At 39.9% G+C, this 27,823-nt stretch overlaps 1 protein-coding gene across 5 annotated transcripts in view; it reads left to right on the forward strand.

The window, feature by feature from the left end:
* The first annotated feature begins 399 nt into the window (after positions 1-399).
* The window catches only part of spire1 (spire-type actin nucleation factor 1), a 103,300-nt gene continuing 75,876 nt past the window's right edge, over positions 400-27,823 (forward strand). For all 5 annotated transcript variants that reach the window (XM_031903690.1, XM_031903692.1, XM_031903693.1 and 2 more), the window contains exons 1-2: positions 400-768; positions 14,938-14,972. In XM_031903690.1, coding sequence (XP_031759550.1) covers positions 492-768; positions 14,938-14,972 — 312 coding nt within the window. In that variant the 5' untranslated portion in view covers positions 400-491. The remainder of the gene's footprint in view (positions 769-14,937; positions 14,973-27,823) is intronic.

The following is a 27,823-nucleotide window of genomic DNA, read 5'->3' on the forward strand; positions in this document are numbered from 1 at the left end:
AGAAGACAAAACCACTGGTCTTCTAAGACATTCTGATATGATAAGTGAACAGCTATTATTAAAAATAATAAATGATAGCAGCACCGTTCCTTTCGAATGCAAGACATATTAGCATTGCACACATCTCACCCACAAAATGACATATTTAAATGCTGTATACAATTCAATGGCAAAAAGTCCTTCATTCCATATTTACTTTTGATTGTACCTTGAACTACCCAGAATCCTCTGCTCTCCCCATGGTGCGGCACGGCCAGCGGCTGGCAAGCCCGAAGCTCAATGACAGCTCTCCCATCGCAACTCCCACAGAGCCCGCCTCTGGGCGTGGCCGCTGTCTGTTCTCTTGTGTTCGGGGCGTTTCGGGGGCTTGACGTCGAGAAGCTGGAGGTTCCAGGCTTACAGTGATGCTGTTTGTGCCGCATTCCCCGCACCGGAGCAGCGGGAAGATGTACTTAGACCCACAGTGAGTGCGGGCGGGTGCGGAGCCAGGAATGGCCGAGTCTCAAGCGGCGCCTCGGAAACGTAGTGAGGCTCAGGGCAGCGGGACTGGCGCGGCGGGAGATGGGGAGTGTTTCTCGCTGGAGGAGATATTGGATCTATACAAGCAGCCGATCAATGAGGAGCAAGCTTGGGCTGTGTGCTACCAGTGCTGCGGGGCCCTGCTGGAGGGGAGGGGGGGTGGCATTAAGGGAAGGAAGCTAACTGGAGCCGCCGAGATTTGTATTCGTAAGGATGGAGCTGTCATCACCAGGCAGGAGTCGGCGGCAGGTAGGCATCCAGCCAGCATGGTGTATGGCATTGTTTATGTTGTGCCGTTCAAGAGGACCCTGATCCCTGCTGTTATCCAGTCTATGCTGTTCTCCATTCATATCTCCCAGAAACCCTTTGTACCCCCTATCTGCCATGTTTACCTTTTTCTGACCAGCCCCCTCTATTCCCATTTCCCTTTACACAGCATCACTTTGTGTATCCTGGGCATCAGCTTCTCGCATGTCGCCTCTGCTCACTGTCAGCTCCCATTTTATCCTTTTGTGCTGCTTTTCATTCATTTATTGCATCATGACTTCCCAACATGCAGCCCTCCAGCACCCTCTGACTCTAGCAACCCCACTAACAACATGCAGCCCTCCAGCACCCTCTGACTATAGCAACCCCACTAACAACATGCAGCCCTCCAGCACCCTCTGACTATAGCAACCCCACTAACAACATGCAGCCCTCCAGCACCCTCTGACTATAGCAACCCCACTAACAACATGCAGCCCTCCAGCACCCTCTGACTATAGCAACCCCACTAACAACATGCAGCCCTCCAGCACCCTCTGACTATAGCAACCCCACTAACAAGGAGTGACCATAGAGCTGCTGCTTTTCATTCATTTATTGCATCATGACCTCCCAACATGCAGTCATCCAGCACCCTCTGACTATAGCAACCCCACTAACAAGGAGTGACCATAGAGCTGCTGCTTTTCATTCATTTATTGCATCATGACTTCCCAACATGCAGCCCTCCAGCACCCTCTGACTCTAGCAACCCCACTAACAAGGAGTGACCATAAAGCTGCTGCTGCTCAAGGGACAGACAAAAGGCAACTTCACATTATTTCTTACCATCACTGCTTATCATATGTATATGTATAGAAATCAAATCATCCACCTCTGTCTCATTTGTAGTGCTCAGGCAGTTTTATTTTTTTTTTTTTAAGTTTAATTAAGTGATGTGCTGTGTGGCCCTGGGCCAGCTTCATGTCTCTTGGTCAACTGGTCTTTCTTCTCTGTACCTGTCATCCCACATTATGTTCTCTGCTCTGTCAGTCACACCCCCTCCTCAGCCAATCACATCCCACCCATTCTTCTTTTTGTGTGTCCCCAATACCATATTTTACTTCACTGTCAACCCATGACACCCAATGGCTAAGCAAATTGTGCCCATATCCCACTTGCCCACCTTGCTGCCAAACTAAACATTAATCACAGCTTGCTTTCAGTATGCCAGGGGCAAAATAACTCCTTGTACTTCCTTGTAAACGCAAATAGACCTAGTCATGTATTGCTCATGCTCTGATGGATCAGGTACAGAGACATCAATATTGGGCAAGTCTTATTCTACACAGAGAACCACCCTAGAATATGACTCCCTCTGCCATCTGTCAGAAAAGAGCATAGTGCATTGTGTGTCCAAGAAGCTTCATTCTTATTCTATGCAATGTACAATGCACTTTTGAATACATGAGAATATTAATTTTAGTTTAAGGCGACTGGCCACAGCTATAAGAGAGCCACTGGGGTAAATCTGGACATTGTACTAGCAGAAAACCTTTCCTACATCACAGAAAAATATTGAACGTGTGGGAGATGCTTTTTTTTTGTAACTGCTTTGTCATTGCTGGTATAGAAATAATGGGCTGTGATTGATGATGATTTCCACAATCAGCGGCTTTAGTTGCCTGTTAAACATTTAACTCCTTTGTGTTGATGAAGAAAACAAAGCCACGTGTAAGAGCAATGTCACATCAGGAGACCTGGAATTGCTACAGCTGTGTAGGTGGTGCCATACTTGTCACATTTCCAGCTTCCACCATGGAAAGTGATGACGAATACTCCCCACCACTTTTCAAGAGACAATAAAAGCTCATAAGAAGAATGTTTTCATTAATCCCAGAGGTTCAGCGGAGTGATATTTTCCCCATGTTTGGGGCAGTGTGTTTGGTACAAGCCCTGGCGCTGCTTCTGCTGCTATCCTGGTAAATGTGGGCTAGTAACATGATAATGTGGTTCAAGGAAGTCTTTGTTCAGTTTCCTTTTACCTTGCATACATAGATATTTTATCCTTTTGCCTCAGGTGGTAACAAAATAAACACATTTTCTTCCCTGTGACCAACTGCCTTTAAAACCCTCGTGAACTTCCAGTAGCTGATTTGTATTCTAGTGAAGTTGAAATATCCTGCCTGTGCGCTAAGCTACATGGCAACTCTCACAGAGCTTCAAGGAACCCACAAACAATTTAACAGAAATCCTTGTTACAAAATGTGTATTTAGGTGCAAATACAAAGGTAAACAAAGAAAACACTCTGCTACGACTGAGGGTCTGCAAAATGTCACAGACAACACACCATGATTTTGTCACATGTAACTTATGCCTGTTTCCCCTTTTTCTGGGAACCAGGTCAACAAATTACTGCCACTAAATTTGGGCTTTAACTTGTATACTATGTGACCAGGTCTAGCCTCCTGCCCCTCACAGGTCCAATAAATAGTGACTGTCTATTGCCAGTACAGGCATGTATGTGACCAAAAGTATTTGGAGCCACCTTCTGGTTAGTGGAATTGGCTATTTAAACCACATCCATTGTTGCTGGCACCAGTGCCACTCTTTTATTCAATGACACTCTTGTTAGTTTCAAGCTTCCTACTTTGTGGCAACAGTTTGGAAGCCATTTGCCCCTGTGCACAAAGTGACATCTGCATAGAAATAGTTTACTGTAATGGGAGTGGAAGAACTTGAATATCCTGCACTGGGCTTGCCCCTGACCATAGCCAAACTGAACACCTGTGAGATGAATTAGAACAATGATGTTAGGCTAATGGCATATGGGTTGGTCTGTTTCCTTCCTCTCTCTTAATGTGTGTGCACTGACAGACACAGTATCAGCCCATAAACTGAATAGATATCAGCACAAAAGCACAATCGTTGCTCATTAGCTGAATAGTGATTTATGCATATTTTAAAGGAGAAGGAAAGGCTAATAAAGAGTTAATCTCAAGCTGCAGGCATACCTTCATTTGTCTCAGTAGTGCCCTTAAGTCCCCCCATATTTCACTGTTCAGATGATCAGAAGCCAAACAGGAAGAAAAAACGCTGATCTGTGTAAAGAAAGTTCCCATAATGCCTCACTCCTGCACCGAGACTGAGACCAAGTGTACATGCTCAGTTTGTAAGACTATGAGTCAGCTTCCTGCTGATTGGCTCAGATCCACATTCCTAAGGGGGGGGGTGACTTCTTAGCATTCTTGAGGGAGGGGGGAGCAGGAGAGAGCAGAGAGCTGCGTGTCTCTGGCACATGAATTACAGACACAACAAATCTTTTGACAGTGCAGCATTTCTGTGAGTGCTTATGGCTGTTAGACCTTTCTGATAAAGTTTACTGAGTTTTTACCTTTCTTTCTCTTTTAAGCCCTGCTGAAGTCACCTTTTCAGTTTGCCAGCTTTAAGGCTGATGCCACACCAGGTGTATATTTTCGGCAAGCTGAAAAACCCTTGCATAAAATATGCGCCATAAGCCCCCTACCTGTGCCTGCACCGGAATGAATGGAATACACTTGGGTGCAGGCACATGTAGCCGATATCCAAATAAAAACGTGAGAGAATGCAAAGTCTCGCGTTTTTATGTGTATTTTGACTACATGTGCCTGCACCCGAGCGTATTCCTTTCATTCCGGTGCAGGCACAGGCAGGAGCGTATGGCGCATATATAGGCTGATGCCATACGCTGTGTGTGGCATCAGCCTAAAGGCGAAATGAGCAGTATTTAGGTCTAACACAGGCGTAATATACAGGTGATACATTTCTTTAATCCATTTGCTATTTCAGCAGCAGTTTTAGCTAAAGTAAAGGTATGGGATCTGTTACCTGTAAACCCTTTACCCAGAAAGCTCAGAATTTAGGGATGGTCATCTCCCATAGACAGGTTTTAATCAAATAATTCTAATTGTAAAAATTATTTCCTTTTTCTCTGTTGTAATAAAACAGTACCTTGTACTTGAACCCAACAAAGATATAATTAATCTTTACTGGAGGCAAAACAATTCTATTGGGTTTATTTAAATATTTTAAATGATCAAGGTATGGAGATCCGAATTTTCTGGATAATCGGTTTCCGGATAAGGTATCTAAGGTAATACCTGTACAAGATTTCAGTAATTTCTGCTGTTAGGGAGCTGCCAGTTGTAGAAAAATAGTTGGTTAAATATTAATTCTAGTTTTATCTTGTGTGTGTTGAATCCTGTGCATTATGCCTGCAAAAGCATATTTTAAACAATTAACTATGTATTAAAGAGGAAATCAGACTCTGTTTACTTCTCAGCCGAACAAGTGTCAGAGAAGAATCAGTGCCAATATCCTTTTTATGCTTTTGTTTTTCATCTTATATTGTGCTCAAATGTTATCACATTATACAATAAAATCCATTTGTTCTTGTAATACTATTGTAGCAGAGGCACAGTATTTTAAGCTTTGCTGCTTGGTAGCCATTTTCATTGGTCATTGTAATGCCATACAAGTGCCAATGCCAGAGGTGGATGAAGCACAAATCTTGTGAGCTGTTACATGTGTCTGATAGTCAGGAGGCAAAATGGTTTAATACCCGTGGGGTACAGTGTAATAAAAGAAAAGAGACAAAAATCAGCAGATATCGGAATTTGTTATTTTCTAGCACACACAATAGAGGTTTGTGTACACTGGCAGAGAAGGATGTTGTCAGGAGGGGGCTTGCTATGGGAATCGCAAGGGGTGCATTCTCTGTGTGATGGCTGGGAGTGGGGTGGGTAGGCCTGTTGCTAGGATTGTCAATAGGCCAACTGCTGGCGATGTAAACAAAAGGCGGCATCAGTTCCTATAGACTGACTTGTACAGTTTAGCATCCTGTGTCAGCTATATACTGGTGCACTTTCACTTGTTTATATCAAACTTTATAATGTCAGACTGTGTTTCTTTCTTGAAAATATTGGTACTGGAGTGACATTTAACACTGGCAGGGTTTAGCATACATTCTCCAGATGCACGAATACACAGCAAACAGTAAAAAAGTAACTGAATTTAGAGTGTTTGTTAGTGTTGCATGCAAATTATTTCTGCAATTCAAGTGTCACTGATAAATACCTGGCCTCTTCCCTTGTAATATTATGTGCTTTCATAAAGCAAATAAAGATAAAGAAGCTGCAAAGGTAAACATGGTGTCTGTCTTGTATGGATCTGATCTAGGTATTGGGATACACAGGTGCAGGTCATTCTGTAGTCCCTATAAATATTTGGGACAACATAACTTTGTAGGGGATCTCTTAGCATTGTTGTCTGTGTTTTGTTTTTTGTGGGTACAAACCATGGCTGCAAATTATCGCTGTCTCCTGGTTTCGGGGCAGTTAATGATTCATTTTTTTTGGAGGAGGGGTGAATTTAGTGATTGAATGAGGACTTTACATATTATAAAACATATGAAGGTTCATTATGCAGCCCAGATCAGAGCTGTTGAAGCTGTTTTGTTGGATCCTATTGATGTTTCACTTCCAGTAAAACAGGTGGGAAGTCATACTGCATGTCACAAATGTATCACTAGTAGCAATTATGACTTTTAAGTAAATCATTTACTGGCAGAATTATCTCTTTTTGGATATTAAACCAGCGACCTTGATTTATACCTGAATGCCAGCTGCTTGCTGCCATATTTAGTATGCCAAATATTATTTTCCTTTGTGGGTTACACAGCTTAAGCACCAAAACTTCCGAATGTCAAAAGTGCTATATAAATAATTTCCTTTCCATGCTTGCCTTGGTGCAGTATCAGTATTGCTTTATTATAAGCTAGCATCAACTCATTGGCTGGCATCCTGTAGCCCAAAGTGCCCCAGGCTCTTTGGGAAAAGTTTTGGCATAGCAGCACAGAATTTTAGAGGTGTATAACACTTATTCTTGACAATAGGGCATGTTAACCACAACTACAGTTTATTTCTATTGAATTTTTAGAAACAAAATGCAATGGAATTTCAACGGTGGCAAGCTCTAGTTTCACTTTTTGATAAATATGCCCCTATATGTCTCCTTTAATTACAATGATGAGAATAAACTAAATTAAAAGGGAAAAATATCATCAGGCATTTATAGGTTGAGTAAAATACCTTAAAAACAAGTTTGGGACAGATCTTTTGGATTAAAATAATTAATGATTAAATACCTGGGCATATTAACTGTACATCAGTTCCATTATTTATAACCAAAAAGGCCGATATCTTTTGCTTCCCGCTGTCACTGAATCTATTAAAGCCAATTTTCAAAACAATATTCCATAAGAATTTTCTAGATATGCCCTACAGTGCCATGAGGTAAGGCAATTTATCAGGTGTGGGAAAAATACTGCTTCTGGTAAATTTAAAATACAGATTTCGTATGTAGAGTTACTAGTAGTACCCCTGCATGCACCAGTTGACAGTGAAGGTGAGGAGGTTGGGTCTCCACTGATGCAAGTATAAATGTATAGCTGGTGAATAGTTGATTCCTGGGTTAAAGACTGACTTTGGCAGCTTTATTCAGCTTGTGGTTACATGGGCTTACTCCGTGAACCCTGGTGTCCTCCCACACTCCAAAACAGTCCTCTAAATTGGCTCCTGAAAAAATATTCCCATTATGTAAAATCAATGACTGACGTAAGTTATAGACAATCTCTATAATATATACATGCTATAAATAAAATATAAATAAAATATATTAATAATACTAAATAGTCATGAGGCTTCTAATGTAGACATAAATCATTACATAAATGCAAGTATTTCAGTAGCTCCTGGTAAATATTGATTTATTCTCAATACAAGTAACAAAACACTCAAAGTCTAATTTTAACCAAACCACAATCTCTCTTTGTATGATTGGCTGATGTGATTCTTATAATGCTGCTGGCATCTGTTCTGTTGATTTTATTGCAGAATGAGAACAAAATCAAATCTATAAGACGACAGAATGCTTGGGACCTGGGGTTTTCTGGATAAGGGAACGTGTCATAATTTGGATCAAGTCTTCTAAAAACCATTTAAAGGAGAAGGAAAGGTTTATCCATGGGGATGCCCAAGTGTTAGGTGCTCCCAGTGATTATAATCACTCACCTATTACCCAGGCTGGTAGTTTTGTGCGGGTCAACAAACAGTTGGCCTGCACCCGACCCGATCTGTGGCTGCACATCTATTTATAGTCCTGCCCCCCCATTCCTGATGTCACGGGGGGGGGAGCAGGGCAGAACAGTCGAGCACCTAAAAATAGACACTGCAAGAGCCGTAAGTGGGGTTCAGTTACATTGTGGGCGGGAGGGAGGCAGAAGAGTTCAGCCCAAACCTTCCAGCAACCCACTTCTGATGTGTGGATATCAGCCTGAACCCGCCCAACTCTCATCTTTTGGGCCAGCCTGCACCCGCCCAACCTACAGGTTTCAGGCCATCCCGCACATCACTACAGGCCAATGCTCCTGTCCAGTTTTAATAACTCTTTATAAATGCTAGTTACAGTTCCAACTATGATATCCATAACAGTACCCCGAGAAAAGGGTTATTTGAGTTCTTGGCATTGCTGGCAGAAAGTTTTACAGGGAACATTGTATTTCCCAGGCAGTGTTTAATTCTAAATTTCCTCTAAAAAGACTGGGGTTGTTCACTTTTAAATTAACTTTTAGACATTGATATTCTGAGACAATTTGCAACTTGTTTTCCTTTTAATTTTTTTGTGGTTTTTCAGTTATGTAACATTTTGTTCAAAAGCTCTCCAGTTTGGAATTTTAGCAGCTATCTGCTAGGGTCTTGTTTACTTTAGCAACCAGGCAATGGTCTGAATAAGATTCTGGAATATGAATAGGAGAGGGACTGAACAGAAAGATAAGGATTAAAAAGTAACAATAATAATAAAATTGTAAGCTCATGGATCGATCATTTGTTGGCTGCTGGGGTCAGTGATTCCCATTTGAAAGCTGGATGATGTAAAAGGGCAAATAATGCAAAAACTGTAAAAAATTAAGAACAATTGCAAAGTTGCAAGGAATAGGACATTCTATAATATATTAAATTTAAACAACCCCTTTAAATAAGAAAATGTTAAACCTACTCCCCCTTCTGTATTCTTTATACAGTCCCATGCATGAATCATTTTGGCCTCTCTAGAGCTCTCATACTGAATAACAGCACCTGCAGCCAGGCACAACATGAAATGGGGATTTTACTCCTCTCTTGTTTCTAATGGTCCTGCTTTTAAGTCCACTCAGCTACATCATTTCCCCCCCTCCCACACTCTATTTATCATTCTGCCACATTCAAATGCCCAGCAATCATACTGATACTTGCCACATAGCATTTGCAGTGTATTGGCCTTTATTGCTGCATCATTTAAATTCTTTGTTATCTGTCCTGTATTATAATATGGTATGTGTGTGTGTGTAATTCAGCTTTCATAGTAAAGGTACAGTACGAGTTATTATAGCTGCTGAGTGACCAAATATATAAATATATAATTACGGGTGACACAATAGCACAGTAGTTAGCATTGCTTCCTTTGAGCAATGGACACTCCCTGCATTGAGTTTGTAGGTGTTCCCCCAGGTATTCAGGTGTCCTCAATAAAGGATCATTATAAATATCTTGGATGAGTTTCATTAGCAGGCAAGGACAGGGCGAATAAGCCCAACCTGAGGGCATATTCTGCCAGGATAAGTACCTGTCATTTTGATTAACGAAAGCATGCTGCTTAATCTCCTGTGACAGGCTGTTCTAATTAAACTTTTCCTAATAGTTACATATTAGCAAACTTAATGATTTCCCTCTCTCCCTACTCTTTTCATTCTAGTTTTTTCTAATCTCTTCTCAGGTCAGACTTGCGAGGATTTTGTTAATGACTGAGTTCTTGTTTCCCTTTCAACTAAATCTGGTAATACATTCTTCATAATATGCTTAATTCCAAAACAAGAAGACTTTGATTAGTGGAGCAGGAGTAGCCAATGAGTATCTCTAGGCTTACGTGACTGTGCAGGGGGCTTTTATTCATTTAGGGTTGCTGGCAGTCTGACTCTTGGAGAGAGCTGCTGGTCTGAAAGCCTGGTGTGAGGCTAAAATTGCTAATATTTCAGAGGCCACTAAATATAGAAACAATGTAAATTGCTAAAGTGCCCAGAGAAACACTGTAAGTATTTGAGTTTATCCAGTAGGTATCACATACACTTGTTTGTGTCTCAAATTACATTTGATAACAAATAAACATATTTAGTTATAGTTAGTATTGCACTAACTCCATAGTGCCTTCTAGGAATATGTGGTTACTCCGAACTTGTACTTGCGCTGTCAGTGCCTGCTGGCATCTTGTTTGCCCGCATCAACTCAACACAATATTATTTTAGCACACAAAATTAAACTGCAATTTTTGCCTGGCTTGCTTAACTGGTAAAGCAAGTGCCTCAGAAGACTCATTGCTGATTTATGAATGCAATTACCCTTTGGAACATGCTACCTAAAGCAGGTAATAAATGTGTATATGTATTGCTCTGCAGAGTTCTGTTTATTACATTGCCACAGAATGTCTACTTGCTACCATATGTAGTTATTAGGACATGTCTTAGCAGCTTAAGCACCTGTATTCTAAGCCTTTTAGCTTTAGAACAGCAATGTATACCCTCCAAAGTTCAATATTCACTTTCCTTGGGCACTTGTTTATATACTACTTATAGGGAAGCATTAAGAGCGGATCTTGATGTGTATGGCCACCTTTAGGCAAGGGTATATAAATAGAGATAGCAAAACCAACAGCTGGCGAGTAGGCAATCTTATCTGATATGCTGATGTTTTGATAAACTGCAAAAATCCCTCACAGCTGTTTAAGAAAAATGAAATTGCATCTAGTTAACCATAATAACTACTCAGCAGATTGACACCTATGCAGTTGCTATACAGAGCTATATTTATTCTGCCCACTGCCATTCTTGCTCCCATCCTGTTGATGCATTGCTACTCACATTCTTTCTCTGCGTTGTCCTCATTGAAGAAAATCTGCATGGGTAAATTCATGGGAGTTATAAGGATTATGCATTTATATTGCCGCCCTTCTTAGCTAACAATTTACAGCTCTTCTGAACTCCTGTGGCCATCCAGTCACAGAGAAGCATCTGATCCTAGGGATTATGTACAGTGCCTTGTTATACACACACAGCAAAACAATGAACAACTGTCAGTTCTTTGGGATACACCAGAGCAGAAAGGAAATAAGTGGCTGACAAACTGGGCAATACTTCATTCATATTTAGTCAGTGCAACTTCTCTTAACTCCATTGAAGTCTAGTATGGGCTGCACGTTTCATGCAGCAAGGCAGCAGCTTAGCTGCAGGATCAATGTGGTTTATGCTGTAAAAGCTGAAAGGACAAGAACCTGCACTGCAGTAGGAATGCGGTCATTGCAGTTTTATTTACACATTTTCAGAACATATGCAACAGTGTGAATTTTACATGTGTGTAGAATGCTATTTGGCACACACTGACAACTTCCCACTAGGTATGAATATTTTAAAGGAAAAATATCTGCTCTTAATAAATATTTTACTGTAGGATATGCTATCATGTGTGCCCAAATCACTTTACCTCTCTATATATTAATTTACACATGAGAACAGTAACAGAATAGTGGTACTAAATAAAAGTAACTACCAAAGTAAAGGAAACAAACCATGTCATGCTTGAGAAACCAATGATTGTGGAAATGTTTCTGACATCTGTTGGATCATGGATGAAATTCACCACAAAGCTGTAAACATTAGGATTATACATACCAGAACCCAAAATAAGATCACTGTAGCCATTAAGCAATTGATAGGTCTGAAAAACATGTTGGTGGGGGTTTATTTGGCAACATAATGCTTCTATGACTCCAAATCTTGGAGCCATCCTGGGAGGGATTAGTATGTGACTTGCACAATAATCTGCTTTAGGTTTGGTAAACTCCCTCAACTTTACACATTCACTTACAGAAGCTAATTGGAATCTGGAAAAGGTTGTAAAAGGGATGTCATTATACTCCACCCCACAGGCCACAGATAAACGTGGGTGTATTTATTAACATTGGAGACTAACATCTGTAATGTTGCCCTTTACAACCAATCAGCATTTACATTTGAATGGCGACCTACAAGTTAGAAAGTAAAAGCAAAGATCTGATTAGTTGCTATGGGCAATGTTACCTGTGATGTTTGTTTCCAATGTTAATAAATACACCCCTTATTGTAGTCTAGGCTTGCCACCTGGCTGGTATTTTGCTGAACTGGCTGGTAAAAATGAAGCTTCAAGGACATGTAAACCCCACACACAAAAATTTAATCAGTAAACAGCCTCTTTGAAATCTTTCAATACCTGTCACACTGGTTGACCAGAGGTTAATAGTAAGGCTGCAACATCTCCTTAATCACTTAGATTTCCTTCTCCTCCTGTAACCCACTCAGCCCCCCCTCAGGAATTTGCTTTGGCTGTTGGCTTGTGGGCATGCTCAGTTGTTCTAAGCTCAGATGACTAAACACGTCCCCCAGTCTAGCAGCCAGTAAAGAGATGGCATTGCTGATTCCCATAGAATCTCAGCTCTAGCTGTCTGCTTCAATTTTTTCCTCCTGAGTTCAGCTTTACCATTACACTGCTCAAACAAACCAGAACTTTTATCAGAGACAGTTGTGCCTGTGTGAGCCTGTATTCTTGATGAAATCTATTCTGAATAAGAGTTTTCGTGTGTGTATATGCTGTTTGCAGATTTAAATGTATCCAATTATGTATCAGAGGAAAAATGGCCACCGGGTGAAAGCTGCTATTTGCTTTAGGAAAATGCGATGGTGCTGGCAAGCGGAGGGGATATATGCAGTACAAATAATGCCATTTGGGTGGGGGAGACTTGCCCAACTGATATACATTGTAGGCAAATGTAGGCTTTACATGTCCTTTAATATCAATGTTATTAATAGGAAAAAATTTAAAAATAATGGAAAGCTGGCTTTTTTCCCCAAAAAGTTGGCAACCAGTTTGTCATTTTGGAAGATTATTTTATCTGTCAGGGTTTCTAACGTTTTTTTTCCATTTCCCTGCAATGTGATTTTTTTTTGTTTCTCTATTTGCCACTTGTAGTCTAGCCTGGCTTAGGAAATATTAAGGACCTTCTCTTCTTGATTCTACTACTCATTAAGCTCTTGATCCAGTAGTGCACATGTTTTGCTGGTCTGTGTGTTCCAATGTAGTGAGTAGTGGCAGTTTTTCCTGCATTGGTATCTGTTTGATGTCATGAAAAACACACTACTGTTTACTGGTCCTTTTTGTTTTTGTTTTTTAAAGATTTTATTGAACACTGGTCCTTAGACACCTGAGTACTAATATTAGAGCGTGGTACATAGATCCTCAAGAATAAAGAGAAATAGCTGAAATAGGGATATTAACCTGTATAAACAGTTGTAATCAATTAGAAAAATTGAACTAGGATTAATATGAGCTTATGGACATCTGACTGAATGGTTCAGTTCACCATATTGACATAGTGACATTTTATAATGACTAATTTATAGTGTAATTATCTTTAGGTCCACTAAGCCTCTGGTGGCAGAGGAATGGAGTAGTAGGGCGACCCGTCCTCATAATGGCTATTGGCTGCCATCCTACGATGCAAATTGCTGAGTGCTGGTGGCTCTTGTGAACAGTCTGGCAAACAGTCAGTGGAAGTGGAAGTTTTTGGTTAATTTTACTTAAAGCAGCCCAAAAAGTAACTTTTAAAGGCACCTTTCTTTCGGTTTGTTTTTAATACTTTGGGGTTGATTCACTAATGTGCATTAAAACGAGTGCTATTTATAGCATGTGTTAAAAATGTTATTGCTTCTTATTTTTTGCGATTTAACGCACAATTCACTAAAAGGATACTTGCGTTAATTTAGACGCGATGAGCGTTTTTCTTGCTGTATTTTCTGTGCGATTTAACGCACTTAACCATTACGTTCGTAAAAGTACTTCTCTTAAAATGACCATTTCCCTGCAAACTGGAGGCTATATCACTCTAGGGCCAACACATACTTAAAAAAATCCCACTGCAAAGTCCATGTTGTGTTGCCAAAAGCTCACGTACCGCAATTTTCTTTAAGTACCACCTGCCCCAAGTAGGTGTTAATCTTCGCACAGACTAATGCAATATTTAGCGCATTTAACGCTTCATATGTGTTTGTGAATCATGTGTTAGTATTATTTCTACTCGCGAATTAACGCATGTGTGAAAATGAATGCATTGCAGTAGCGCGCAATTTAACACATGCAAAATTACTTTGACGAATCGGTCGTTATTTATCGTGTCAATTTGAATGCAAAAAACCATGCGATAACGCTTATCAACCTTTAGTGAATCAACCCCTTGGTGTCTTTTTTATGAAAAGTTTAGCTAATGACATTTATACCAACAATTGTGCTGGGGAAAAACCCTTCCTTCAGCTTGTATAGTTACTTCACATTGGTTTCTGAAAAAGAATGCAGTCTTTTGACTTCTGATTGATTCTATTAGGCTCACATATATGATTAGAAAGGTTTCTTTGGCTCATTATAAAAAACATACAAGCTATTATACAACACATTGGGAAAATTATTTATAAGACACATTTTTTATAAGACACATTTTACATATAAAATATCCTGTCCTTATTTTACCTTAATAAAATTTGAATGGTTAGCATATTTGCATAGAACACTCTTCTACGAATATCTGTATAACCACTGGATTCAGAACTGCTGTGTTCCAATGAGACCAATCAAATATTTGCTTTCTTTGTTCAACCTGCAGCTGGCTGAAAAAGGAAACGACTGATTGGTTAAGTGGTTTAATGACCTGGTGCAAATTTGCCCAGAGTTAATAAATGGGCCTAAAACTACAGACAGTTCGTGTTGATTTCTATGAAAGGCACAGATGACGGAAAACCATATGCAGATAACAATTTTCCTTACACGTACAATGAGCTATGACATTATACTTGACTGTTTAAAAAAAATAAATCAAATAATCATTCCCCACACATAAATACGTCTGCCTAAAGGTGACAACATTGTTCTTTATAATCTACTTTCTTGTCTTTAAAACGTAATGATTTATTTAAATACATTTATGTTTTTTAAAATTATTAACATACTGTTTTTCTTTTACAGCAGAGTCGATTGATTGCAGGTTTACAGAAACAGAGGTAAGTGACTCTGCTTTAGCCTACATACTGTTTTAGGATAAGGCTAGGTAATTTGTGGCCCTTAGGCTTTAAGTAACCTTACTGGAGTTACTCCTATGCAGGCCTGCACTGACAATCTGTGATTCTGGCAAATGCCAGAGGGGCTGCTGTAAGATGCCATAGACAGTCACTATTTATTGGGCTGGTGGGGGGATGTTTGGGCCTCTGTGTACCTGCAATGCAAGGGCCTAATTTGAATCCCATTCCCATACATTGAGTTTAAGGTGCATTTTACCAAATTAAGGGGAACTGGTGTTCATTATTTTCACCAGCGTCCCTGTTGCAACAGTTCCATAGTATAGAAACTTTAGATATCCCTGTTGTTACTTTAGTTTCGATTTGATGGAGACATTTTTTGCATTAGCTCAATTTCAGCAATCTATTGAAGTGAATGTAGGAAACCATTCTCCGATGGATTACAACTGGGGCTGACTCCTGTCTTAGTTTTTGGCTTTGACTATACATGCATACATATGTTTAATGTTGTAACTGTATATAATAAAGTTATGTTTTATATTAGAGCATAAAAAAGAAGTGCATTGATGGAGACTTTTGAGCTTAAAGGCATCAGAAAGATAACATTTAATAAACTGCCACAGTACAGGATTGGAGGGCTGAGTAGCATTGATACAACGATTGTATGAAATACAAAGTTATTTTCATTGTCCAGAAATAACATGAATTTTTGTTATACACTAAATGGAATTGTGTTGTTGGGAAGGATTTTGCAGCCACAACAAAAGCATTTTGAGTCAAGAGACCATTTCCTTAATTGAATGTAAAGCAGATGGGATCCTGGCAAGAAAATACAGTATTGATTTTAAAATATGTATATTAATGGAATGTTCTATAGGCTAAAGCTCACCCAGTGGGTTTTTATGCTTTGCATTAAAATGAGAGGTTCTCCTCTTTCACTTCCCTGAATCTACATACAGTGATCAGACAACTCTGCACTACACCAATGAGCCCCATTAAGTGTAAAACCAATATTTAGTTTGGATCTATCTGGTCCCCTGGATATGCTTTAAAACACACAGCATTTTATTAAAATGTAAATTTTATGAGAGATACTGAGTTTCCTTCCCCAAAATCCTACTGCTTGGCTTTATTTTGGATTTTGCAAACAAACCTTGCAATTGTAGGCAGTGTCATTCAGTGACTACTAAAGAAACAAAGTACTGTATGATATAAAACAAAAGATTATATAGAATTTATTTAGTATTGATATATCATCACATTAAAATCAAATTAAAAACTTGGCTGGCCAGCCTACCTTATTCACAACCATATATAGTTACATCCATTTAAAACCATAAATGCGCTGTATTATAGGAGGTAAAATATTGTTTAAAGCACAAAAAAAACATATTTCAAAAACCTTAAATAGCAAGAAAAAGGAGAAAAAAACAAAGTCGCTAAAATTGAATTTTCCTCTTAGAGAGAGAGAGGTATTGTGCTCTCTATGCAGGTTCCACTTCAATTATCCTGGTGGGGTTGGTGAGAGGGAAAAGTTCTTAATTTGCAGAGTTAATTCCCTTTATATGTTCAAGCAAGATTTATATATAAAGACCAGTGTCTCTTATAAGTCTTTAGTGGCCAATATAGTTGCACAAGTTAGTGAATTAATTGATGTTACTTATATGATTGTTTTCCACCACCGCAGGGTAATTTAACTTCCAGCCTACACCAACGACTATAATGGGGCATCCCCCAGTCGTTATGTCCGTGTAGCGTAAATTTTGTAAAGGATGAAAAAACAGGACAATCTCACCCAGCTTTAGCACGTTCTTTGCAGCACTCGCTTAGACTTCACCGCTTGTTTTCACTCGCATTAATGACCGTCTCCCTCTGTTCACTTTCTCTCACCAGTAGTGATGTTACTCGCTCCCACCTGCGACACTTTACCTTCTCTCTGCTTTATCCAAGACGGCGCACCTTGTTAGTATCGCGTGTGTTCCGCAGTGGAACGCAATAGTGTTTTCTCCTTCCCAGGCAATAAATAACTATAATGTGGTTTAATAAATTAGAATATTGCTCAGGTATGAGCTTCCTCAGGCTTTTTCCAATTAATTTACTTTACAGTCTCTCTTTCAACACAACCTATATATCCTCCCTTCTATTCTCTTATTGACTTAACCCATCATGAGAGCTGTTTGGGCCTCTGTGTACCTGGAATGCCAGGGCCTATTGTGTCTCCCAGTCCCTAGAAAGGATATCAATGAGTGTGCAGAGGCATGTAACTTACTGGGAAAACAGTTAAACAAAAGGTAAGGCAATGAAAGCTGAGTTTTCTGGAGAAGATCTGCAAGCATGGGGACATGATAACTATTTATAAATATATTAGTGCTATATAAAACCGTTTGTTTGATGTTTCAAGCAGGCAATACCATTTTTTATGTTGGCCTGAACTTATGGAACTATCTAACTAACTTTTTTCTGTTGTATATAATTTCAAACATAAAAAGTATAAAGGAGATATCTTTTTCATGGCCACCTGAAAATCTGTTAATGTGTGAAAGAGAGATTTGAGGATGGATGTAATCCTTCACTGTACCTGAGAGGCCCTGTCCATCTGGCCCATAGTGCCATAGAACACAGAGCAGAATCTCTGTTGCTTGAAACAGATTTTGTCAGGTTGGTACATAGTTTTTTAATCCACAATACAACCAAGGCACCCAGAACTTGAATAATTTGGTCTTATATTAACTAGGATTAAATTCCTAAGGAATTTCCTTATAGAAAGACAAGGAAGTACAATGCCTAACTGGAAAGCTTCAGTAGTTAATGTGCAGTGAATGTATGCACGCAACTTGGAGAAAGAAAGTCAGAAAACCTGGAAGTTCCCAAAAGCTAAATGCAGTAGTGATTTCAGGTATTCAGGTATTTAGAATTTCTAGATGTATTTATTTTTATGTTGTCGTTCAAGGAACAGACTGCACTAATTTTACAATATTTATATATAAAGGCGTAGGCATTGTCCCCATAAAACCCATTTGCATATGTGGCGCACACTGGTTCTTATTAGTTACAAACCGGATTCCAAAAAAGTTGGGACACTAAACAAATTGTGAATAAAAACTGAATGCAATGATGTGGAGGCGCCAACTTCTAATATTTTATTCAGAATAGAACATAAATCACGGAACAAAAGTTTAAACTGAGAAAATGTACCATTTTAAGGGAAAAATATGTTGATTCAGAATTTCATGGTGTCATCAAATCCCAAAAAAGTTGGGACAAGGCCATTTTCACCACTGTGTGGCATCTCCCCTTCTTCTTACAACACTCAACAGAGTGGACCGAGGAGACCAGTTTCTCAAGTTTAGGAATAGGAATGCTCTCCCATTCTTGTCTAATACAGGCCTCTAACTGTTCAATCGTCTTGGGCCTTCTTTGTCGCACCTTACTCTTTATGATGCGCCAAATGTTCTCTATAGGTGAAAGATCTGGACTGCAGACTGGCCATTTCAGTACCCGGATCCTTCTCCTACGCAGCCATGATGTTGTGATTGATGCAGAATGTGGTCTGGCATTATCTTATTGAAAAATGCAGGGTCTTCCCTGAAAGAGATGACGTCTGGATGGGAGCATATGTTGTTCTAGAACCTGAATATATTTTTCTGCATTGATGCTGCCTTTCCAGACATGCAAGCTGCCCATGCCACACGCACTCATGCAACCCCATACCATCAGAGATGCAGGCTTCTGAACTGAGCGTTGATAACAACTTGGGTTGTCCTTGTCCTCTTTGGTCCGGATGACATGGCGTCCCAGATTTTCAAAAAGAACTTCGAATCGTGACTCGTCTGACCACAGAACAGTCTTCCATTTTGCCACACTCCATTTTAAATGATCCCTGGCCCAGTGAAAACGCCTGAGCTTGTGGATCTTGCTTAGAAATGGCTTCTTCTTTGCACTGTAGAGTTTCAGCTGACAACGGCGGATGGCACGGTGGATTGTGTTCACTGACAGTGGTTTCTGGAAGTATTCCTGAGCCCATTCTGTGATTTCCTTTACAGTAGCATTCCTGTTTGTGGTGCAGTGTCATTTAAGGGCCTGGAGATCATGGGCATCCAGTATGGTTTTACGGCCTTACAGAGATTGTTCCAGATTCTCTGAATCTTCGGATGATGTTATGCACAGTTGATGATGATAGATAGAATTTTTCGCTGGGTAACACCTTTCTGATATTGCTCCACTATCTTTCTGCGCAACATTGTGGGAATTGGTGATCCTCTCCCCATCTTGGCTTCTGAGAGACACTGCAACTCTGAGAAGCTCTTTTTATACCCAATCATGTTGCCAATTGACCTAATTAGTGTTATTTGGTCTTCCAGCTCTTCATTATGCTCAAATTTACTTTTTCCAGCCTCTTATTGCTACTTGTCCCAACTTTTTTGGGATTTGTTGACACCATGAAATTCTGAATCAACATATTTTTCCCTTAAAATGGTACATTTTCTCAGTTTAAACTTTTGTTCCGTGATTTATGTTCTGTTCTGAATAAAATATTAGAAGTTGGCACCTCCACATCATTGCGTTCAGTTTTTATTCACAATTTGTTTAGTGTCCCAACTTTTTTGGAATCCGGTTTGTAGATCAAGTATGATTGGACCGTGCTTATACATACATATGCTGTATATAATATAAAATCTGGTGGAGTAGCATATGGTCACTTTCAAGCTACCCTTGCAAATAAAAATGTCAGAGCCCCCTCCACATCCCCTTACCGCATTCACCCATATATATGGGCAGAAGGCAAGGATTGACAGATGCCAATGACAATATAAGGCTGTCATGGGTGTTACTCCACTGGCAGATGGCGGAAGACTCTCTGTGTGACAATAGCCTTAGGACCCATGGAGCGGTTCAGTTGCCTAACCGTTCCAAAATGGCTTTCCACCGGCAACAATAGGAACTTATGTTTTGCATTTCTCTGTTTTTGTCACTGTGTACTTAGCATAAAACATGTGCAGTGTGCCACTCTGGAAAACCACTGACCAAGTATAGAGTTTTTCATTTGTACATTATGCCCACAAAAATGTGCATATTTGTTTGGCATGAAACCATACACCCATTTTGTTTTGCTGCAAGTGCAACTTGAGTGCCCCTGCGCACCATTTATTAAAAAAGCATATGTAGCAAATCATTAAATGTTTATATAACTATTTCTCTGTATTTAGTTCAGCAGACCTCACACCCATTAAAACCTAGAAATGGTTGGTGGATTATAAGACAGCAGTGTAGCCTCTGATCATTTAGTGCATACATTAGAATTTTGCTGGAGAAAAGTGGTGTAATATTGATTCAGACTGACATCCTGAACTAATGTTCAACCTTACATCCATAAGCATGGCAGCACTGTGAGATGACACTGGCAAACATTAGCGCATTTAAATAAAGTTAGCCCATTATTTCATACATTCCCAAGCTTTTTGATTATTTCTAAGGAACTTGAGTTATCCTGTGTCTGTGTAATCCTTATTTCCAGGTCTGTCATTGCTCTCAGTTTTATCAAGAAGGACCCTGCCACTTTAGGCTAAAAGAACAGCAATGGGTGTTGTGGCCATTACACTGCTATTTGTCCGTCACAGCTTCCCATAGAGATACTGTATAAGGAAAATGTGCTGCAGATGTGATAGCAGCAGACGGGAAATTCACAGAATTGTCTGACTTTAGGCAGAGCATTTCCCATATATCTCAGTATTGGGCATGTATAAGTATTTTGACCATAACCCTTTTCTGTTTGAGCCCAAAAGCCATAGGCTTTTTTTTTAAATACCATAGCCTGCATTTTGTACATCAAACAGAGGGTTGTGGGAATATTGAATGCCAGACGTTTAGCGGGAGAGTAACAGCAGTTTAGGTATGAGATTTGTGCTGCATGTATTTTCCTTGTCCTTTTTAGTCCCAGAAGTACTTTGTGCCTCTTCTGTCATTTTTGTGGTTTTAGAGGTTTTTGAAACCACAAAAAACTAATTTTCTCTAAAACCAGGAATGCCAATTGGTTTATTAAAACAACCTTTAAAAAAAGCAATAACGAAAAAAAGCAGAAAAACGCAAATCTTTCATTTTGTTGCACAAATTAAAGTGTCAAAACCCACAGAAAACTTCTAAAACCATGAAGCAAAGAAAGATTAGCCAATTGAATAAAGACACCTGGCATTGTCTTCTACATGACCAAAAAACACAAGCTTTAGTAAATGCCCCCCTTAGAGTTGTAGTTTGTAATTCTGCATGTTGAACATCACTGCAAAACAAGGATATGTGTATTATTTTAAGTAATCTCAGAAATTGAACTGGAATTTATGTAACTTAACCATTCTATTATTTATTATGAAAAAAATCTCAATGCTGAATTTAAACAGACAGAACATTTGTTGGAAATGTAATAGTAGCTGTGCACCTTGAATGGCTGAGAGATAGGACACCCATGCACATAACACAATGATTGCAATGAGAGCAATGAGTGATTAAAGCATCTTTCAGCAGTTGTTCAGAAGCAGCCATGGCACTGCACACAATTGCACTTTTTTTTTTTTTACTAATCTGGAGTAAACATGTCTGTGCACACAGTTATTAAATATATATTACTCTTGATCACATGAATCTTATTAACAGTTTATCCCTGTTAATAGTTTGTAGACCTGACCCTTCCCAGGGCCTAATAAGATTGGGAAGCATCGGAAAGCAGCTAATTGCATGGATACAGTGTTGGTGCTGCAGTCGCAACAGCTCATGCTCAGTCATTCCTTGAAATACCCCTCCGGCTGTTAATTTATGTACGTAAAGTTTTTATGTGGCACGTTTTAGATCTGACCTTCTCAGGGCGCATGGTCTTTTTTCTGGCTCCTGACTGCCCAGTAACATATATGAAATTGTGGAACCAGTCCCCTAGTTCCCCCAAAGCATTAGATGAGATTGTGAAAAGCCTGATGGTAGGACAGTGTAAAAATGTTATGTGAATACTTATTTGCTATCTTTAATATTCTTGAAACTAAGTAGGTCTCAGGTAATCATATATGCTTTAATTAATCTGTAGCTGTCCTCTAAAAATCTCCAAACCTCTATTGTGATAATGCTCTTAGCAGTGAAAAAACAATCTCCAACCTGGCATATTTCCAGGTAGCCATGCTGACCTTTCAATTGGATTATTGCACAGAATTACTCTGCCCTTCTTGGCTCTGAGTTTAATGTGTGCTTATTATGAATATTCATGATGGGTGTAATGCAGAAGACAGAGCTCAGACAATCCTCTGTGTATTCAACAAATCATCAATTTGTTTGTTGAGCTGCCTAATATTTTTAGAATACACTGCAATTAGTTAATTATGGCATTGAATGCAGTGCTATTTAATTCTGTTGTTTTTAGGCATTATTCCATGCTCGCGACTGAGAGGCATAGCTGCTAAACACAACTGTACAGATACAGTGGCTTGCAAAAGTATTCGGCCCCCTTGAACTTTGCCACATTTTGTCACATTACAGCCACAAACATGAATCGATTTTATTGGAATTCCACGTGAAAGACCAATACAAAGTGGTGTACATGTGAGAAGTGGAACGAAAATCATACATGATTCCAAACATTTTTTACAAATAAATAACTGCAAAATGGGGTGTGCGTAATTATTCAGCCCCCTTTGGTCTGAGTGCAGTCAGTTGCCCATAGACATTGCCTGATGAGTGCTAATGACTAAATAGAGTGCACCTGTGTGTAATCTAATGTCAGTACAAATACAGCTGCTCTGTGACGGCCTCAGAGGTTGTCTAAGAGAATATTGGGAGCAACAACACCATGAAGTCTAAAGAACACACCAGACAGGTCAGGGATAAAGTTATTGAGAAATTTAAGCTGGCTTAGGCTACAAAAAGATTTCCAAAGCCTTGAACATCCCACGGAGCACTGTTCAAGCGATCATTCAGAAATGGAAGGAGTATGGCACAACTGTAAACCTACCAAGACAAGGCCGTCCACCTAAACTCACAGGCTGAACAAGGAGAGCGCTGATCAGAAATGCAGCCAAGAGGCCCATGGTGACTCTGGACGAGCTGCAGAGATCTACAGTTCAGGTGGGGGAATCTGTCCATAGGACAACTATTAGTCGTACACTGCACAAAGTTGGACTTTATGGAAGAGTGGCAAGAAGAAAGCCATTGTTAACAGAAAACCATAAGAAGTCCCGTTTGCAGTTTGCCACAAGCCATGTGGGGGACACAGCAAACATGTGGAAGAAGGTGCTCTGGTCATATGAGACCAAAATGGAACTTTTTGGCCAAAATGCAAAACGCTATGTGTGGCGGAAAACTAACCCTGCACATCACTCTGAACACACCATCCCCACTGTCAAATATGGTGGTGGCAGCATCATGCTCTGGGGGTGCTTCTCTTCAGCAGGGACAGGGAAGCTGGTCAGAGTTGATGGGAAGATGGATGGAGCCAAATACAGGGCAATCTTGGAAGAAAACCTCTTGGAGTCTGCAAAAGACTTGAGACTGGGGCAGAGGTTCACCTTCCAGTAGGACAACGACCCTAAACATAAAGCCAGGGCAACAATGGAATGGTTTAAAACAAAACATATCCATGTGTTAGAATGGCCCAGTCAACGTCCAGATCTAAATCCAATCGAGAATCTGTGGCAAGATCTAAAAACTGCTGTTCACAAACGCTGTCCATCTAATCTGACTGAGCTGGAGCTGTTTTGCAAAGAAGAATGGGCAAGGATTTCAGTCTCTAGATGTGCAAAGCTGGTAGAGACATACCCTAAAAGACTGGCAGCTGTAATTGCAGCAAAAGGTGGTTCTACAAAGTATTGACTCAGGGGGCTGAATAATTACGCACACCCCACTTTGCAGTTATTTATTTGTAAAAAATGTTTGGAATCATGTATGATTTTCGTTCCACTTCTCACGTGTACACCACTTTGTATTGGTCTTTCACGTTGAATTCCAATAAAATTGATTCATGTTTGTGGCTGTAATGTGACAAAATGTGGAAAAGTTCAAGGGGGCTGAATACTTTTGCAAGCCACTGTACTTACTGGGAAGGATAAGGATATTGTTTATCTGTGATGTAATTAACAGTTATTTATAGGGCCCCATCAACTATGTTTAAAAGATATTTGTTTTCATAAACATATATAGAAACTGCATGTCAGTCAGGGCTCCTCTGAGAACCTCTATACCTCCTGGCCTCCTAGCTGTCACAGGCTTTGCTTCCTCTACAGTTATGACCTTGTTTTTCATATTAAGGACACATGGAATGGCATGTACTCAATCTACATTGTGAAGCAATGTAAGAAAATCACGTTTATAAACCTACATAATATAGACATTATTGTAAAACACCGATACTAGCGCATCTAAGATGATTGTTCTGTAAAAAAGACTCTGTATTCCTCAAGCTGAGGCTCAAACCTTTTATCACTGTCCAAGGTGCCCGCTTCTCTAAGTCCAGCAATCATTCCTCATAAACCATGATAACCAAATTCCTCATTATTTATTTACAATATATAACTCCAACTAGTTAAAAGTATTGCAGCCACAAGACATTTACAATAAATTAGCAAAAATCAGTTCCAGAAACAGGATTATTTGATGGATTATGCAAGAGATGGATTCTGGAGCAGATTATTCTTCATAATAGATTTACTGCAGGGTGCACCAGGTAGATAGGTAGGTGTTTAACTTTGACATCCAAAACAAAGGCAAACAAATGTTTCTTTTTTTAAATTAGTTTATTGTTTGAAATAACTGATACATCACCAACAGTCTGGTCTGGCAAAATGTAGTTGACAGTCACAAAACATAACTTGTTTCTTTGCTGCATGTAAAACAAGACTGCCTTTTGTTTTTTGTATCTTGAATGGTGTGTCTAAGGCACGGCCCTGTTGTCTCCTGTAATGAAAACATGCTCTGATAGGGGCCCTTACACGTGAAGTTTCTTTTTCATGCATTTGACGTGCATTTAAGATGAACACCATTCAGGGAGGGCATTCCAAATGTAAGGAGCAGCAAGGCAGAAAGGTTTAAGGTGGGAACTGGCAGTAGTAGTGGGGGTGCAACCAAGCAGTTGCTCTGTGAGGAGCAGAGGAGTCAGCCAGGAACGTATGGGGACACAAGAGAAGAGATGTAGTGAGGTGCAGAGGTATGAAGGGCTTTGAAAGTTAAGAGAATGCAAATTATCCTTGTTTCTATGGGATGCCATGATAAGGACTTTAGCAGTGGAAGGGCCTGAACTCTCCTTGATGAGAGGAGGAGAATTCTGGCAGCAGTATTTAATATAGACTGTAAGTGTGATAGATAATGTTTAGGTTTAAGGATTAGGGGGCCAAACACCCGGTCCAGATGGGATTCCGATAGAATGGTATAAGAAATATGTTGACTTCCTATCTCCTAAACTGGCAGAGTTATTTAACGGGACTACTCAATCTAAGCCTTTGCCAGACTCCTGCTATGATGCCTATGTCACCCTAATCCTTAAAGTGGGTTAGCCGCCCGACCGATGTGAATCATACCGGCCTATGGGCCTGATTCACTAAAGTGCGATAAAAATTATCGCACGCTTTTTTCCGTTAAAAAACACAAAATAATTTGCGCGCAATTCACCATAGTATTATCGCGTGCGAAAAATCGCATGGGTTATTTCTCGCACTAGTTTTACCGCATGCGTTAATTTCCGCGCTGAAAAGAATTCGATCGCATGATTCACTATAACTTTTGCGCGCTAAATATCGAATTCGGCTGTGCGAAAATTAACACCTACTACAGGCAGGCGAAAAATTATACAAAAGTACAGTAAATTATTTTTTGCAATAAAATATGGACTTACAGTGTTATTTATTCAAGTCTGTGTTTCCCCTAGAGTGACGCAGCCGCCAGTTTGCAGCTAAATGTTCATTTTTAATACAGTAATTTTCTGCAAGTATTGGCGTGTATGGCTAACATGGCGTGCGTTCATTTGCGCGACTATTTATATTTGGCTACAAGTGATGAAATGCTTCGCCAGGCATGGATTCGCAGCAAATTTTTGGACGTGCGTTGAATTTTTTCACGGCGGATTTTTTCATGTGTTTCGAAAAACAATCCGCCAATGGCAAAACGCATGAAAAAATTTGCCACGCAAAAATTCACCGCACATACAAAAATTTATACAAGCGTCAAAAAATAATAGTCACAGCAACAATTTTTTTGCCCGCACAACATTTTTGCCGTTTCGTGGATCTTTCGAAAGATTTGCTCATCACTAGTGGCTACTATTTATAAGCATCTACTATTTATATGATACCATTTATATGTGGCTAATATTTATATACACCATTTATATGCGGCGCCAATTTTTATACACTATTTGTAAGCTACCATTCATATGCGGCGACTATTCGCGGGCGTAATTTAGCACATGTACCAGCAAATACCGCATTGAAATAGTCTTCGCGAGTTAAATAACGCATGCAATATCGCGCGTAAAAAAGCGCGAGTATGCTTATAGTGGATCGTGCGAAAAATCGCCAAAATTAAGCCGCGGTAAAAATTTTAGCGCACAATAAAAATAGCACACGTTTTATCGCCCTTTAGTGAATCAGGCCCTATATCTCTATTGAATTCTGATATTGATATATTTTCTAAAATCTTAGCCAATAGACTCAAACTAGTTATAGAGGAGCTGATCCACCCAGATCAGACAGGTTTTATGCCTCCAAAACCACAGATATCAATATAAGGCGCTTATTCACTAATTTAACTATTTCGCATGAGAATGCTGGGAATAGAATTGTAGTAGCATTGGACACAGCCAAAGCCTTCGATACCGTCCAGTGGCAATATCTTTGGAAAGTGCTGACTCGAAACTGGGTACAGTTGTTGTACGCACGCCCATGAGCTAAGATTCTAGTGAACGGCAGGCTCACAGAGGATATACCTCTGGAGAGAGGCACTCGACAGGGATGTCCTCTCTCCCTAATGTTGTTCACCCTGGCCATTGAACATCTAGCTGTGCGTATAAGGGCACATGAGCCAATTGAGGGCTTACGCATAGGAAATGTTACAGGAAAAATATCACTTTATGCAGACGACATGTTATTATATATGGCAAACTCACATCAAGCACTAGCAAACCTCCTGGCAGTGATTGCTGAGTTTTGTCAGTATTCCGGACTTAGAATTAACCACTCTAAGTCGATTATATTTCCTATAGACCCCCTACCCCCAGGTACCCCGGATCACATATCACAACTTCAAGTTGTGACCTCATTTAAATACCTCGGTATTACGGTACATAAGGACCTAAATATGTTTGAACAATTAAATCTAAATCCGGTGGTGCAGGCTCTAACCAACAAAGTATCCATTTGGCAGGATCTGCCTCTCTCTCTTCCCGGCAGAGTTAATATTTTTAAAATGATTTTTCTCCCCAAGTTTTTATATGCCTTACACAACTCTCCGATAACTCCTCGGATTAAATGGTTCAATGGGGCAGACAATATAATTAGGGAATTCCTGTGGGCAGGAGACCATCCACACTTGAATATTAAAATACTCCAGGCACCTTCCTCTGGAGGAGGCCTGGCTTTACCAAATCTCAATTTCTATTTTATAGCTGCCCAGCTTGTCTTTGCCCACTGGTGGATGGTCCCCAATGTTAACAATCCAGCAGTGGTCCTGGAGGCTGCTATACTAGGCTCTAAGCTTCTTTACTGAGGCACCTCCCCTTTCTATACCACTACACCCCTCATGGCCACTGTGGTACAGGCCTTCCAGAAATCACAGAAGCTGGTCCATGGCTCGCTCGAGACTTGGTCACCACGGACCCC

The sequence above is a fragment of the Xenopus tropicalis genome, chromosome 6 (assembly GCF_000004195.4).
Source record: "Xenopus tropicalis strain Nigerian chromosome 6, UCB_Xtro_10.0, whole genome shotgun sequence".
Lineage (NCBI taxonomy): Eukaryota > Metazoa > Chordata > Amphibia > Anura > Pipidae > Xenopus > Xenopus tropicalis.